The 12,869-nt window shown below is 34.8% G+C and overlaps 2 protein-coding genes across 3 annotated transcripts; both read left to right on the top strand.

Annotated features, from left to right (window-relative positions):
- The first annotated feature begins 8 nt into the window (after positions 1–8).
- On the top strand, positions 9–5,658 carry LOC140773190 (patatin-like protein 2). Of its 2 annotated transcripts, none has more exons than XM_073115628.1 (8): positions 9–105; positions 193–346; positions 2,642–2,823; positions 2,916–3,042; positions 4,113–4,274; positions 4,728–5,030; positions 5,110–5,288; positions 5,441–5,658. In XM_073115628.1, the coding sequence occupies exons 2-8, from the start codon at positions 209–211 to the stop codon at positions 5,538–5,540; spliced, it is 1,191 nt and encodes a 396-aa protein (XP_072971729.1). In that variant the 5' UTR covers positions 9–105; positions 193–208; the 3' UTR covers positions 5,541–5,658. The 2 variants fall into 2 exon arrangements, with proteins under 2 accessions (XP_072971729.1, XP_072971728.1); XM_073115627.1 differs by having other exon boundaries at positions 2,916–3,102.
- Positions 5,659–6,215: 557 nt separating this feature from the next.
- Positions 6,216–11,022, top strand: LOC140773191 (polyadenylate-binding protein RBP47-like). The gene is made up of 6 exons (XM_073115630.1): positions 6,216–6,583; positions 7,542–7,995; positions 8,971–9,029; positions 9,109–9,239; positions 9,374–9,470; positions 10,535–11,022. The coding sequence occupies exons 1-6, from the start codon at positions 6,272–6,274 to the stop codon at positions 10,688–10,690; spliced, it is 1,209 nt and encodes a 402-aa protein (XP_072971731.1). The 5' UTR covers positions 6,216–6,271; the 3' UTR covers positions 10,691–11,022.
- Positions 11,023–12,869: the final 1,847 nt, after the last annotated feature.

The following is a 12,869-nucleotide window of genomic DNA, read 5'->3' as shown; positions in this document are numbered from 1 at the left end:
TCCTTTGACGAGCAGTCATCATCCTCGTGGGTGCGCGTGCGTATATATACATATTATGTGCGTAATTGTGGCTAGTTCGTTGCATTTTTAGTGGTAGTAATATAGGTTTGTGTTGTTCTTTTAAGATCATGCTGTGCTTGAGAAACCTTACTCATTGCTGAAATTAATATTCTCTTATTGTATGTAACCCAGATTGATTTGAAGAGACATGGAAAGAGCAAAATCTATCAGTCAGATCCAGGCACCAACGTATGGAAATCTAATCACTATTCTAAGTATAGATGGGGGAGGAATCAAAGGAATCATTCCTGCAATTGTTCTCACCTTTCTGGAATCAGAATTGCAGGTAATAAGCTCTATATGGCTGCGGTAGTTGTTTCTTTATTACTTTTTTCTTTTCAAAATTCTCTCTGTATCTTGTAGTAAGCATATGCATTCTGTTTTCCTTGATAGAAATTGGGGGTGAGACGCCAGTTCCCACCGTTAATTATTGCATTTAACTATGTTAGTCTAATTATGATCATTCATGGAAGGTCTCCGCTAATAATTATCGTTTTTCTCTTCAACAATTGCCACAAAATACTAATAAAAAATTAGGTAAATACTTCAATGCCTGAGAACAAATTATAAGTATGATTTGACGGCTGTAACAGCTGGTTTACAGGTTTTAGTCCTTTTAGCACATCTCCATCTCGCTTTACTCTTCCTCTTCTTCATCGACCTCCAATCTATTCTCGCTATCTCCTTTTCTCCTCCCATCAATCTCAATCGATGGCTTTCATCACTGGATCGACGATCTTGATCTTGGCTCCGGCGAGGAAGTTGATCCAAGTATCGGCGTGCTTGATTTGGAGAGAAAACTGAAAACAGAGAATGAGGTAAAAAATAAACAACATGACATCTAAACAATTATCTCTCCTTATTAGATTTACGATGTAAAAGCCAACAAGATGATGGCTAACACAGAATCAAAAGTTATGATCTCAAATACTCGTCGGTGATTTTTAGAAGTCTAAAAACACAAAAATGTAACATTATCGGAATATTGTGGGATCTGCTTCGACGACGCACCGATAGTGTGGCTTCGATTGAGATCGAAAGAAAATAGGAGAGTGAACGGTGTGGGAAGAGATGATATCAAAGAGAGAGAGAGTGGAAAGAGAGAGGAAAGGGAAGCAAACTTAGTAGAAAAATTGTTATCCTTTTTAATTTTTTTATATTCCCATTATACCCTCATAAATTCTAACCGTTGGATCTCCAATTAATTTACCTACTCCTGGGCATGAAAGAAATGCTCAAGAAGATAATATTTGAATCGGCTAGTGATTGCATGTCTTACAAGTACGATGTTCTCGTTGCATTCGTAAGAAGATTCTCCTCTATTTATTGAATAAGTGTCCCACTGTCCTATTTATGTTGTCCTTCCTAGGCCCGCCCATGTTGAGCTTGTTAAGTTGATCATGTTTAAATATTTTTTCACGGCTCGACTCACCAATCAGTCATATCGGATTGAGCTAGAATACTATAGCTCGTTACATCTCACTAGCCCATAAGATATTATATCTTATTGGGCTGAGCATAATGAGCCTTCGTAAATATATTTTAGTTATTTTTCATAGAAATATATTATTATATTAATATACATATTACTAAATATCAGATGTGAGACTAAAAAATAATGAAAATAGATATGTATAACGAGCTGAGCTATAGGGGGCATAGTAGGTGGAGCTTTAGGGCTAGACCGAGTGGGCAAAGGCATAGCCTATGCCACCCATTACCATCTCGAACTCGAAGTTGGGTCTGGCTTAGCCTAGTTAAAATTAGATGAGTTCAAGTTGGACTTAGCCGGTTCGGGCCCAATGATCACCACTTACCAAATGTCACCCAAAACCTGGCTCAAGTTTCTCAGGCCAAAGCTTGGGTTAAATTTGAGTGAGTCTAACCTGATCTCAACCCAACTATTATTTAAGCAAAATAATAACCCATATTTTCTTTCTTCTCATCTTCCTCTTTGGTTCTTCTTCTTCCACTCTACCAACAATTCTCTGATACCCCACGCAACCTTGTCCTAATATAAGAAGCCACCAAATTAGTTGCACCAAAGTGCTTCATATAAATTTTCCAAAATTATCGATCCTTTGACTCCTGATACTAATTATTGAGAGTGAAAAGGACTTGGCAAGCATTGAAGTTAATTGTGGTTTTGCCTAAATGTAATATGTAAACTTTCATTTATATGATTTCACCTCTTTAAACTTAATTTATTACATGGAATTTTCTCGCCACAATGAATTACTAAAATATCAGCATTACTATTCTCCTTCTATTTAACTTGCTCACTGAATCATATTTTTCAAATTTAAAATAAAATATATGTTCAGTTCTTTCTATCTTTATCTTATCTAAAAACTATAAGCATTAAATCTGAGTTATTATTTCACTATCACAATATTAATTCCTTTAAATATATAATAAAAAACTTTAATCATCTTAAAAATATGGGCAGTTGATTAATATTTACTTAAACAAGGAGTTTATTAACATTATAACGGCATGACGGCAATTTATACATTCTTTGTTAATTGTAAGCCTAACAACATGGAAGTAATTTGAAATTCTTTTAACTTCTACGCGAAAGAAACTTGACGGGGAGGATGCTCGACTTGCCGACTACTTCGACGTCATCGCCGGAACAAGCACCGGTGGTCTGGTGACGGCCATGTTAGCCGCGCCGGACGAAGAAAACCGGCCGCTATTCGCTGCGAAGGACATCAAGACCTTCTACCTGGAGAACTCTCCAAAGATATTTCCGCAAGTCAGGTTGGTATAGTTAGCAAACTTTGAAGGTTTAATAGATCGAGATGAAGAAAAGAAAAAGAAGGTTAACTTAAAATTGTTTGGATATATCTCAGTGGGGCGTTAGGGAGGGTTGCAAAGATACTACGAGCAATATGGGGGCCGAGGTACGATGGGAAGTACCTGCATGAGCTTGTGAGGAGATATCTGGGGAAGACGAAGCTTCATCAGACGCTAACTAAGGTGGTCATACCGACGTTTGATATCAAGCGTCTACAACCAATCATCTTCTCTTCTTATGAGGTCTCTTATTTCTAGCTACATGACTTCTTCTTTTATTATTTTTATTTTGAAGAAATATTAACACATTTTAGTTCATCCCTGTGCTTTAGCTTGATTTTTAACTTATATCGATCTATTTGGTAGAGTGGAATAAGAAAAATAACTCGTCTATCTTTTATTATTATTATTACTTTAGATGAGCATTTGCAGTTTTTGAGACTATACGTAAGTATATGATGCATAAATATAATTAAGACATGAAAGATTATTACGTACGTATTGCTGAGCCTGTGAGATTTGTGATCATGACAGCAAAATTTACTGTCCAAAGTGTAGATAAGTAATTGCAGATAAGTAATTGCCTGTTAACTCACACAACCAGCAAAATTTACTATTATTTACTATCCAAGTGTAGATAAGTAGATTGTATATTAACTCAGGACAACTCACAATATTAGAGAATAATATTTTTGTATTTAATTATTTTTGTTCACTTTGATAACCCAAAAAATAGACTTGAATTAAATAGAGGGATATTTTAAATAATGGATGGGCCTAGCATGGTTTGAATTTAGGGTATGTGCTCAAATACCATAGTAATTCATCAACCACTCTGAAAGCTTAACTCTAATAATATATATTATATAGTTAATATGCCTCTTCATATGCGGTTTTTATATACAATGGCTTTTATACTGTATAAGATAATTAATTTACTAAAAAAAACTTAAGCTATTAAATAATGATAGTTTTTATATTTTATTTTCTACGGCAACTTAGATCGAGACATTTTGATGGTTCAATAAGTGAACCTAAATTAAATAAATAGATTATTATATTTTAAATAACAGATAGGTTAGCTAGAATTCGAACTTAGAATATCTGTTCTGATATTATATTAACTTATCAACTAGTATAAAATTTTAAGCTGATCTAACAATATAATTTTCCATTTTATATTCTAATATTGTGATTGATTTAATTTACTAATTTGACATTGGCAAGCATTGAAGTTTTTCCTTCCGTCACAGGTAAAGAAAAATAGCACCACGGATGCTCTACTCTCAGATATCTGCATTGGCACGTCAGCAGCTCCAACTTACCTCCCAGCATATTACTTCCAAACAGAAGACATTCATGGAAACGTGAAGGAATTCCATCTCATCGATGGAGGCGTAGCTGCCAATAATCCGGTATAAAGACATAGTACTCATAACTTTTGAGTTGTTTGATCTAAAGATTAAGCTATTAGTAATATTAAACTAATCTTAGTTGCTCCTGATGCACTGCATGTTAGTTTTGAGAGAGTAATCAATCTCTAAGATAAATATGCTCCTGTTAGTTGACTAAAAGATTTTAGTTGTTAGGTAATAAAATATAAAAATATTTATTCTAGCGTATTTTAAATATAAACACTTAATCTCTTGTGGTTCAGATTAAATTATAATAGTTAATCTTAATGAGAATGTGATAACACTTAAACCAAATGATGATAGAGATAGTTTGGCCAATTGTAAACAGTTCTTTTGGATTAAAAATAAGCCTACAAATTTTTAGGTGGTGAACTGCAAATTAAAAATTTTTAAAAAAAAGGAGAAGAAATCATGAAAAAAATCCACTTCTCTTTGATCGTTTGTCATTTTCAGGCATTGGTTGCCATGGGAGAAGTAACAAAGGAGGTGTTCAAAGAGAACCCGGACTTCTTCCCCATAAAACCCATGGATTACCATCGCTTCTTGGTCATCTCCCTCGGCACTGGATCATCCAAGGGCGAGGAGAGATACAACGCACGTCTCGCTAAACGATGGGGAATTTTGGATTGGCTTCTCAATCAAGGATCAACCCCTCTCGTGGATGTCTTCACCCAAGCCAGTGCTGATATGGTGGATATCCACATTTCTGTTGCTTTCCAAGCTCTGCGTTCTGGACGTAATTACCTTCGAATACAGGTAGAGGCGATCTAGAGACACTATATATCTGTGCGAGTAAGTAAGTGATTTGTTGACTAAAGATTGACTGGAAGAGTAGGATGATATGCTAAGTGGGACGAAAGCGTCGGTCGACATCGCCACTGAGGGAAACTTGGAAGAACTCGTCAAGGTCGGCGAGATGCTGCTGAAGAAGCCAGTCTCAAGGGTGAACCTGGATACCGGCCATGTCGATCCTGTGGGCAGAGGAGAAGGAACTAATGAAGAAGCTCTCATAAGGTCATTAATTTAAAGGAAATAAATCTTCTCTTTTATATAAAAGATGGCTCTTTTGCTCTATCATTTAATTCTCTTAATATAATTCTATGTCTGCATTATTTATTTATTTATTATGTGGAATTGTTGATGAATTCAGATACATTAAATTTCAGGTTCGCTAAGATACTATCAGAGGAAAGACGATTGCGTGAGATGAGATCACCGCACACTAAACCAGGCTGGCGGCCGTCTGCGCAATCTAAGTTAGAGTGACTGTCTTAAGAAACTAAGCCGCCTTTCAATGTCTTTTAATTTGTAGTTATGTCTGCTAATGAATAAATTTGGAACTAATTAATACTGATTGATAATAATATATTCAGGTATTAGATGACGATCTGTGTGTCTTTTATGTCATTGTGCCTTACAAATCATGTAAATTGGAATGAGGTAGGATTTCTTTTCATGTTTTCTATCTTGATCATAAGCTTCAATAAAAGATGTAACTGATTAATTGTTAGTTTTAATATTTGAAAAAGTTTACTAAGTGACAAATGAATTTCTTCCAAACCCAACATTAAATCATTGGATTTCACTATAACACCGAAATCCATCATTATCCTTTCAGGAAAGCGAAAAATGAAAAATAAATAAAGGGTTTATATAAAAAAATATTTATTGACAGTGTTTTAGGAGGTTAAGATGTAATTAATTATTCCTAAAAAGAACCCAATTATGTTATAAAAACGAAACCCTAGCAAATTCTTAACAGGCTCGACCGCTTAGGACGAAGAGCTGGGTCCCAGACGTGGATTCGGTCAACCTCATTACTCCAGAGCCTCAAACCATCCATCAGCCACCGTCAAATCCTCCAATCTATCAAATTAACGGTACGCGTTCCACCTCCTTCTCGAGCCGCCTCCCTATTAAATCTCCATCTCGACCTATTCCACTCCCTCCTCTCTTCGCCCATCTCAGCGTACTTATCTCATTCAGCACGTATCTCAATGCAGCAGGCAACAGCTCCTACGACGGCTGGCGGAGCTGATTCCCATCCGCCGCCCCCGCCGCAGTGGGTGGCGATGCAGTACCCGGCGGCGGCGATGGTGATGCCACATCAGATGGTGGCGGCGCCGCCGCCGCCACATTTTCCGCAGCAATTCGTGCCCTTCCACCACCGGCCGCCACATCAGCCGCCACAGCAGGCTGCGGGCGGAGGCGGCAGCGGTGGGGAGGAGAACAAGACGATCTGGGTGGGGGATCTTCAGTACTGGATGGATGAGAGCTACCTCCACAGCTGCTTCGCCCAAACTGGCGAGGTTAGGATTTCCCCTATTTTTCGCAATGCTCTTGAATAGATCTCGGGGAAGGTTCGTATTTCGTAAATTTAACTGAGGAAGAATTAGTGAAAAATGATGGATCCTTTTATTTGATCATGTTAGAGGACAATCCTGAATAAATTCATTCGCTGTGGTAAGGGAGAAAAGGTTGCAATTATTGCATTCGGAGATGGAAGGTCACAACTTTAACTGGTAGGTCAGGAAAGTAGCAACAATACTAGTTGCTAATAGAGTGTAAAGAAAAAAAAATTTGTTGCTTGTATGGACCAATGGCTGTTATGGCTTGGTTGTTGGCAAAGATCTAGGGAATCAGCTTTAACTTACCGAATGAAACTTGTGATTGCAAACAATAGATGGATCTAAACCTTGTAGAGTGAAAAGAAGGAAATAATTATTGTATTCTTACTTCCAATGCTTTGATAAGAGAAACATTGAGGGAAAGAGAAATAGGAATATAGAAGAGATTGTGTCTGTTTCTATGTTTCTACCTATATGTTTATTTTTTCAAAGACTTGTCGTACTTGTGTACAATGTTCAGAACCATCATGAAGAGATTATGTCTGTTTCTTTCACATGGATTATCCTGTTTCTCTAATACTGTGATATATTAATCCAAATTAAAGTTGTTTTTCCACACGAAGATGTGCATTTTTTGTTTCCAACACAAGTCTCCGTTGGTTCCAGATAAAAAAGACCCTCCTGTGAGATAAAAGCATGTTAATTTGTTGCAATACAGATGTCTGAAATTTGACATGGCAATGGTTGCATTACGTATAGACATGCTTGTTGTTGGTTGCTAATCTTACAATGGCATATTGTACATATAAACTATCCAATGAATTGATAATCATTTACTAAATCATCATACTGTACATGCTTTTAAGATTTCCAATTAACTTCTCTTTTGAACCCTCTAACATCTTTAAGCCTTTTGTAGGTTGTATTAATAAAAGTAATTCGCAATAAGCAAACTGGACAGTCCGAAGGATATGGTTTTGTGGAGTTCTATTCACATGCAGCAGCTGAAAAAGTGCTTCAAAACTTTTCTGGTCATGTAATGCCTAACACTGATCAGCCTTTTAGGTTAAATTGGGCATCGTTTAGCATGGGAGACAGACGCTCCGATGTTGCTTCTGATCACTCCATATTTGTTGGTGATCTAGCTTCTGACGTCACTGATGAGACATTGCAAGAACTATTTGCTAGCAGATATCCATCTGTAAAAGGTGCAAAAGTTGTTATTGATGCAAATACAGGTCGTTCAAAAGGTTATGGATTTGTAAGATTTGGAAATGATAATGAGAAGAAACTTGCCATGACCGAAATGAATGGTATATATTGCTCTAGCAGGCCCATGCGTATTGGCCCTGCAACTCCCAGAAAGTCTTCAGGTAACACTGTTATAATATGTCAGTTTTAAGCTTTTAGTTATAAATGGTTTATCATATTCTGCTTTTTACATAGAAATTATGCTAATATTTCTTGCCTTTAGAATTTGAATTATTACTTGTCTGTCCAACTGTGGATGTTCATCCAAAGAAACACATGCAGATGGCATAAATAAGTTAGAAATAATTTGATTGTACCTATAATTATTTCTACACTATATTGTAGGCATGTGATTCTGCTATGTCTTTAGCAGTGCAGACAGATCTGTCAGCATGTATTCATCTGCTTAATAGAGGTGCATGGATGCTTGGGGCTTTGTCTTAACTTGTGCTAACTTTGGATAAATGGGATAGTGCTCAAATGGTTAAAAGTGGATTATGTTGTATGAGTATTCTTATGTTCGAATTCCGGACGACATTGATTTGACTAGGATACCATTAAGTTCTCATTGCTCTCAAAAATAAATTGGACGAAGGAGAAAGGAAGAGTGCAATATGCCAATAAAGTGTTGTAAAATTAGAAGCTGATGTACTTAAGAATAAAGAATTTAAAAGACAAATAAAAAGTAGAGATATTTTGTAAGACACAGCGGAATATTTTCTAGGCTGATTCTAGATGGGAAGAATAATGAAGATAATATTCTTCCTTGGAGATTGTTTGCTTCATCAAAATTGCATCTATCAGATCGATTTTTCTTACACTTGCTCAACAACATTTATTGAATCCTTTTGAAGCATAATGAAGTGGAACCATCTAGATGGTAATACAAGGACTGCTAAATATCTCACCATGGTGAAGTCACAAACTGTTGCTACTTGCCACACAATTGTATGATGTTGCCCTTTTTCCTTCTCTGGCATTTTCTTGTAAATTATACTTGCTTTATGATCAAGCTGTGCTCTAGATTGATGCCGAGCCTTAAGTTCATAAAACTTGTGAGATATTTAGTTCTTTAAACCAGCGGCACAATACCTTAGGTACTTCTGGATCTAATGGTGCATCAATGCAATCAGATGGTGATTCGACCAACACAACAGTGAGTGCAGGTTCCTCATTTGCAGCTTTTCTCTTCTTTATATTTTATCTGTTATTCATTGATCTTGTTGCTATTATAGGTATTTGTTGGAGGACTTGACCCAAATGTCAGTGAAGATGATCTCAGGCAAGCCTTTTCTCAGTATGGTGACATTGCTTCTGTAAAAATTCCAGTCGGGAAACAATGTGGGTTTGTGCAATTTGTCCAGAGGTAAACCATGACAAACATTCTTTATCCATATTATGAGATATAAGTATGAAATTTTAGTTTTTATCCTTTTTCCTGATTGCTACAGCTAGTTCTCAGTTTCTTCTGAGTAATAAATCTCATGTTTATTCTGGTAGAAACAATGCTGAGGAAGCATTACAAGGGTTGAATGGAACACTTATCGGGAAGCAGACTGTTCGTCTCTCTTGGGGTCGCAATCCAGCAAACAAACAAGTATGACTTGTTTAGCATTCATGTTACATGATTAGTTGCAGTTCCTTGGGCTATTAAGATGATCGTAGGTTATTGAATCCGTTATGGATTGAATAATAGTACATAATATTACATACAAAATTATAGAGCGGGCTTGATACACCAACCCAACTTCAATTAACTCTACACTATTAAAGCATTTCCCACCTGTGATAGGCTGTGTTGCACTCTTGAAAAAATAAAAACAGTCGTGCAACCCATAAATTTTCTTGTGCTTCTAGCTTTTCTTTTTGCCCTTTTTTTCTGCTCACTCTCCCTTTAATTGTACCTTCCTTTCAAATTTTCGTTTGTTGTTACTGGTGTACTATGTGGTTTTCATCCAATTTGTCCAGACCATCTTAATCGCAACTCTGTTGGTGCTACTCCCACCTTGTGGCGTGTATCTTCATGTTCTATTGAAGCTTTTGTTGTAGCACCATTCTTGGGTCTTAACATCCTTATTTCATCTAACTTGCCAACAGAAATGTGAATCATCTGACACATAATTATTATTTGTCTAAGTATAGCCAATGTTTCCTCCTGGTAGATTAGCTATGCATTGTGAAAATCTGTAAGTTTGGAAGGACAGTTACCCAACTTTAAAGTAAATACTTCTTCCATCTTTTTCACATTCTCGTTTTGTCCAACTTGCAGACAGCATTCTGAATTTATCTCCACAATATATGCTTATTAGCCCAACTATGGCCAATTGTTTCCTTCTGGTAGATTAGCTATACTATGTTACATATCTAGAACTTTGGATTCATGGCAGTCGCCCTAATTAATATAAATATTACTTACTAGTATTGCTTGGAGGCTGACTAGGAAATCATACCTATTGATAATTTGGGCACTTCGAGGGAATCACTGTATTTTTTAGGTGAATTAAATTTTGACTTAAACAATGTATTGGCCAGTTGTTATTTGCTAAAACAGATAATTTGCAATATAAGAGTCATCTATACATTCTTACTCTTTCCTGAAGACCACTTGATTTATTGTTTTCTTCTTCCAACTTAATTTGTTTTCTGTTTCATTACTTGCAGTTTAGGGCTGATGGAGGCAACCAATGGAATGGTATGTACTATGGAGCTCCGTATTACAACGGATATGGTTATACTGCGGCATTCCCAGATCCAAGCATGTACGCCACTCCGTATGGGGCTTATTCCTTCTACGGGAATCAACAACAAGTGAACTGAAGAGAAACTTCTTTAGTCGGGCCAAATCCAATGAAAATTAGATGGTCTTAGATGAATTAGATCTAGTGACTGTTTATGTAAACTAGCACTTTAACGGTCAGTCCTAAGTTTTCTGTCAAATTCTTTTAAAAATTTTGACTTGCTGGTGGAAGTTAAACTGATTTATTCCGTTTACATGCCTAAGATATGATTTATTGTCACATGATGCTTTCATAAATTAGATCATGTAACCTTAGTGTCTTAAGATTTGAGGGGATGTTATCCTATATGGGAGATACATGCAGGCTCTATATCAATAAAGTTGAATATAGTGCCTCTTGCCATTCGTTTCATCCTCGCTATATATCTTTCACTTCATTTTTAAGAGCATTATTAGAAGCTTAGTGAGAAATGTTTACATTTTTTCAATTTTATCTACAGTAATAAGATATAGGTTTGTTATACCCTATCTATGCCTGAAGTTGTTAGGCAATGTTGGAAGTGAGCCATCATGAACTACCAGAAGGTCAACCAAACATTTGTAAATATTTATAATAATATTATTGATGATATCTTATATACCCTTGTACAAGTATACTATAATCTTACTCTAGCCTAACCTCTCTCACTGGTGTGTGATGTGTGTTAGGCTAACTATCATACATTGATATTTGGGTGATTTGTATTAAAAACATGCTTTATTTTTTATTCTGTAGTAAGACTTTGGTTGTTTTACATTTTCTTTGCATGGAAAACCTTTTATTTTTCCTTCCCAAGTAGCCAATTGTACAATATTGTATTTATTATCTGTGCACTAAACATACCTTCTAATTAAATGGACATGCATGTACTTTGTTAGTTAAAAAGTTATAATCTCTTGTAAAACTAAAGTAGAAACATATTAACTGTGGACTAGGAAAAATACTAAAAATGAAAAACTATGTATTATATGTATTATACCATATTATCGTAACAATCTACTTTTTTATGTTAAATCAAAAACATGTATCCTAATTATAAAAGATAATATATATTTTTTCTATCTTTTTCTATTTTATATCACATCAAAATATAAGTAAATTTAGGACCAATTATTTCTAAATTAAATTATTTACTTTAATAATAATAAATAAGAATTATTATTTTTGTTTCTAACTCTATTCTATATTTGAAGGAGGTGTAAGAAAGAGAAATTGCATGGTATATATATATATATATATAACTATGGACCAAAAAAGAACAAAAAGAAATAGAAAACTACATAATACCTAACATAATTAATTGCGGAGTATTTTCGAATAACAACATAATACGTTCTAATTATTATGGATACTTTCTATTTGGGCAAATTACATAGTATGATATATGAAGAAATTTTGTACAATGTAGGTAAGTAATATATGAATGTGGATAAGAAAAATTCAGTGTAATATGTTATAGAAAAGATAATATTGCAAGATGTATCTTTTATGCATTGCATTATAAAATTTCTTTACACATCATGCTATTTAATTTTCCCAAATATAAAGTATTATGTTATTATATAGTCTTTTATTTTCCTGATATACACTAATTTTTACGTAATAAATAATTTCTCTCTTATAGTTGTACAATAAAATGTAAAGTATTTTACTAAAAGAGCATATCAGATGGATTATATAGATACATATAAAATCAAAAATAAAATGTGTAATTTTTTGGGTGCAAATCACCCTTGAAACTTTGTCTTAAAAAAGTTACACTATGTATTTTATAATCATTTGATTTTCTTTTGAGAAAATTAAAAAGTTAATGATGTCTCACTTAAATTATTAAAAGAAATTATTATACAATATAATATAAGTCATTTCTATAATCCGAGAACTATCTCATTAGCTTGGTATCTGACAAAAGCTCTAATTAATTACTTCTCTGACCAAAAGCTAATTAAGGGTGAAACTAAGCCAAATCATATTTTTCTTTCTATCTTATACTTAGCTTTTCAAATCTCAATGTGCCATTAAACAGTTTATATATATACATATATATAATTTCTTACATTATTTTTTATATAATTTTAATTTGGTCAATTTGAGTGCTCATAGGCCCAGTTGCACCTGTGACCATGAAAGGTGTATCATGTATGCCATCTTTAGGGCATTACAAACCACCGAGATTAACTATTAAGTCATATTTCTTATTGGTGCATTTCATCATTGAT

Source organism: Typha angustifolia, chromosome 13 (assembly GCF_048772165.1).
Source record: "Typha angustifolia cultivar Huaian chromosome 13, ASM4877216v1, whole genome shotgun sequence".
Lineage (NCBI taxonomy): Eukaryota > Viridiplantae > Streptophyta > Magnoliopsida > Poales > Typhaceae > Typha > Typha angustifolia.
Note: the sequence above shows the minus strand (reverse complement) of the source record. Positions and strands in the feature narration are given on the sequence as shown.